At 55.2% G+C, this 2,378-nt stretch overlaps 1 protein-coding gene across 2 annotated transcripts in view; it reads left to right on the top strand.

Annotated features, from left to right (window-relative positions):
• The first annotated feature begins 381 nt into the window (after positions 1 to 381).
• LOC144490986 (homeobox protein SIX1-like) overlaps positions 382 to 2,378 on the top strand; it is a 6,720-nt gene continuing 4,723 nt past the window's right edge. For both annotated transcript variants that reach the window (XM_078208662.1, XM_078208663.1), the window contains exon 1: positions 382 to 777. In XM_078208662.1, the coding sequence (XP_078064788.1) occupies positions 382 to 777 (396 nt within the window). The remainder of the gene's footprint in view (positions 778 to 2,378) is intronic.

Genomic DNA, 2,378 nt, shown 5'->3' with positions numbered 1-2,378 from the left:
GCTCAGTCCATGTGCATTTGCCAACGCGCAGTCTGAAATTCTGCTCAGGCAGCCGTATGTTTGGCCTGATTGACGGAGATCGTGTTTCCGTCTCAGTCTCTGTACTGAATTATTAAGAAAACATGATCCTCTGTCTCTCTCTCTCTCTCTCTCTCTTCCCCCGCCCCCGGGGGTGGTCCTGGGGACCAATAAGCTGTTCTGGAGCTTGGTGCCGAGGTAGGGTTTGGACGAGGGATTGTCAGACTGGCCGCGGAGTTGAGAGGTGGTCCCATTCTCGCTCGGAGCGCCAGCCAGCCGTGTGTGCGTGTTGGCGGGGGGAGGGGGTGTTGGGGGGCGGGGGGCGGCGGGCGTTGGAAAGGAAGGACCCTTTCCCCGGCCGCCATGTCCATCCTGAGCTCCTTTGGCTTCACGGAGGAGCAGGTGGCCTGCGTGTGTGAGGTCCTGCAGCAGGGCGGCAGCGTGGACAGGCTCGGCCGCTTCCTCTGGTCGCTGCCGGCCTGCGAGCAGCTTCACAAGAACGAGAGTGTCCTCAAAGCCAAGGCGGCCGTGGCTTTCCACCGTGGAAACTTCCGCGAGCTGTACAAGATCCTGGAGAGCTGCCAGTTCTCGATGCAGAGCCACCCCAAGCTCCAGCAGTTCTGGCTCAAGGCCCACTACACGGAGGCCGAGAAGCTGAGGGGGAGACCCCTGGGGGCGGTGGGTAAATACCGGGTCCGCAGGAAATTCCCCCTGCCCCGGACCATCTGGGACGGAGAGGAGACCAGTTACTGCTTCAAGGTCAGTTTCTTGGGCGGGGGATGGAGTGAGTGTGTGTGAGTGTGTGTGAGTGTGTGGGTGTGTGAGTGTGTGTGAGCGTGTGAGTGTGTGTGTGTGTGTGTATGTGCGAGTGAGTGTGCGTGTGAGTGAGTGTGTTTGTGAGTGAGTGTGTGAGTGTGTGTGAGCGTGTGTGTGTGTGTGTGAGTGTGTGTGTGTGTGAGTGTGTGTGTGTGTGTGAGTGTGTGTGAGTGTGTGAGTGTGTGTGCGTGTGTGTGTGTGAGTGTGTGTGAGCGTGTGTGTGTGTGTGTGAATGTGCGAGTGAGTGTGCGTGTGTGTGAGTGAGTGTGTTTGTGAGTGAGTGTGTGAGTGTGTGAGCGTGTGTGTGTGAGTGTGTGTGTGTGCGCGTGTGTGTGTATGTGAGTGAGTGAGTGTGTGTGAGTGTGTGTGTGTGTGTGAGTGTGTGTGCGTGTGTGTGTATGTGAGTGAGTGTGTGTGTGAGTGTGTGTGCATGTGTGTGTATGTGAGTGAGTGTGTGTGAGTGTGCGTGTGAGTGTGTGTGTGAGTGTGTGTATGTGAGTGAGTGTGCGTGTGTGTGTGTGAGTGTGTGTGAGTGTATGTGCGTGTGTGTGTATGTGAGTGAGTGTGTGTGTGAGTGTGTGTGCATGTGTGTGTATGTGAGTGAGTGTGTGTGAGTGTGTGTGTGAGTGTGTGTGAGCGTGTGTGTGTGTGAGTGTGTGTGAGTGTGTGTGTGAGTGAGTGTGAGTGTGTGTGAGCGTGTGTGTGTGTGAGTGTGTGTGAGTGTGTGTGTGAGTGAGTGTGAGTGTGTGTGAGCGTGTGTGAGCGTGTGTGTGTGTGAGTGTGTGTGTGTGTGTGTGAGTGTGTGTGAGCGTGTGAGTGTGTGTGAGTGTGTGTGTGAGTGAGTGTGTGTGAGTGTGTGTATGAGTGAGTGTGTGTGAGTGTGAGTGTGTGTGTGAGTGTGTGTGTGTGAGTGTGTGTGAGCGTGTGGGTATGTGTGTGTGTGAGTGTGCGTGTGTGTGTATGTGAGTGAGTGTGTGTGTGTGAGTGTGAGTGTGTGTGAGTGTGTGTGTGTGTGTGAGTGTGTGTCGTTTTAAAAGTTTATTTATTAGTGTCACAAGTAGGCTGACATTAACACTGCAATGAAGTTACTGTGAAAATCCCCTAGTCGCCACACTCCGGCACCTGTTCGGGTACACTGAGGGAGAATTTAGCACGGCCAATGCACCCAACCAGCACGTCTTTCGGACTGTGGGAAGAATCCGGAGCACCCGGAGGAAACCCACGCAGACACGGGGAGAACGTGCAGACTCCACACAGACAGTGACCCAAGCCCAGAGGTTAGCACTGCTGCCTCACAGCGTCAGGGACTCAGGTTCAATTCGGACTTGGGTGACTGTCTGTGTGGAGTTTGCACGTTCTCCCCGTGTCTGCATGGGTTTCCTCCGGGTGCTCTGGTTTCCTCCCACAGTCTGAAAGATGTGCGTTTCCTGATGACACCGGGGCCTCTCGTTGGAATTTTCCCAGTTGCTGGCTCTCTCTCACTCCGCTGTAGTTTCCAATTCCTGCCTAGGCTCCGGGGAACGCAGCGACTCACTGCCAATCCA

This window comes from Mustelus asterias, unplaced genomic scaffold (assembly GCF_964213995.1).
Source record: "Mustelus asterias unplaced genomic scaffold, sMusAst1.hap1.1 HAP1_SCAFFOLD_4165, whole genome shotgun sequence".
In the NCBI taxonomy this organism is placed as follows: Eukaryota; Metazoa; Chordata; class Chondrichthyes; order Carcharhiniformes; family Triakidae; genus Mustelus; species Mustelus asterias.
The sequence above is the reverse complement of the archived record's forward strand: the minus strand, read 5'-3'. Positions and strand labels throughout refer to the sequence as shown.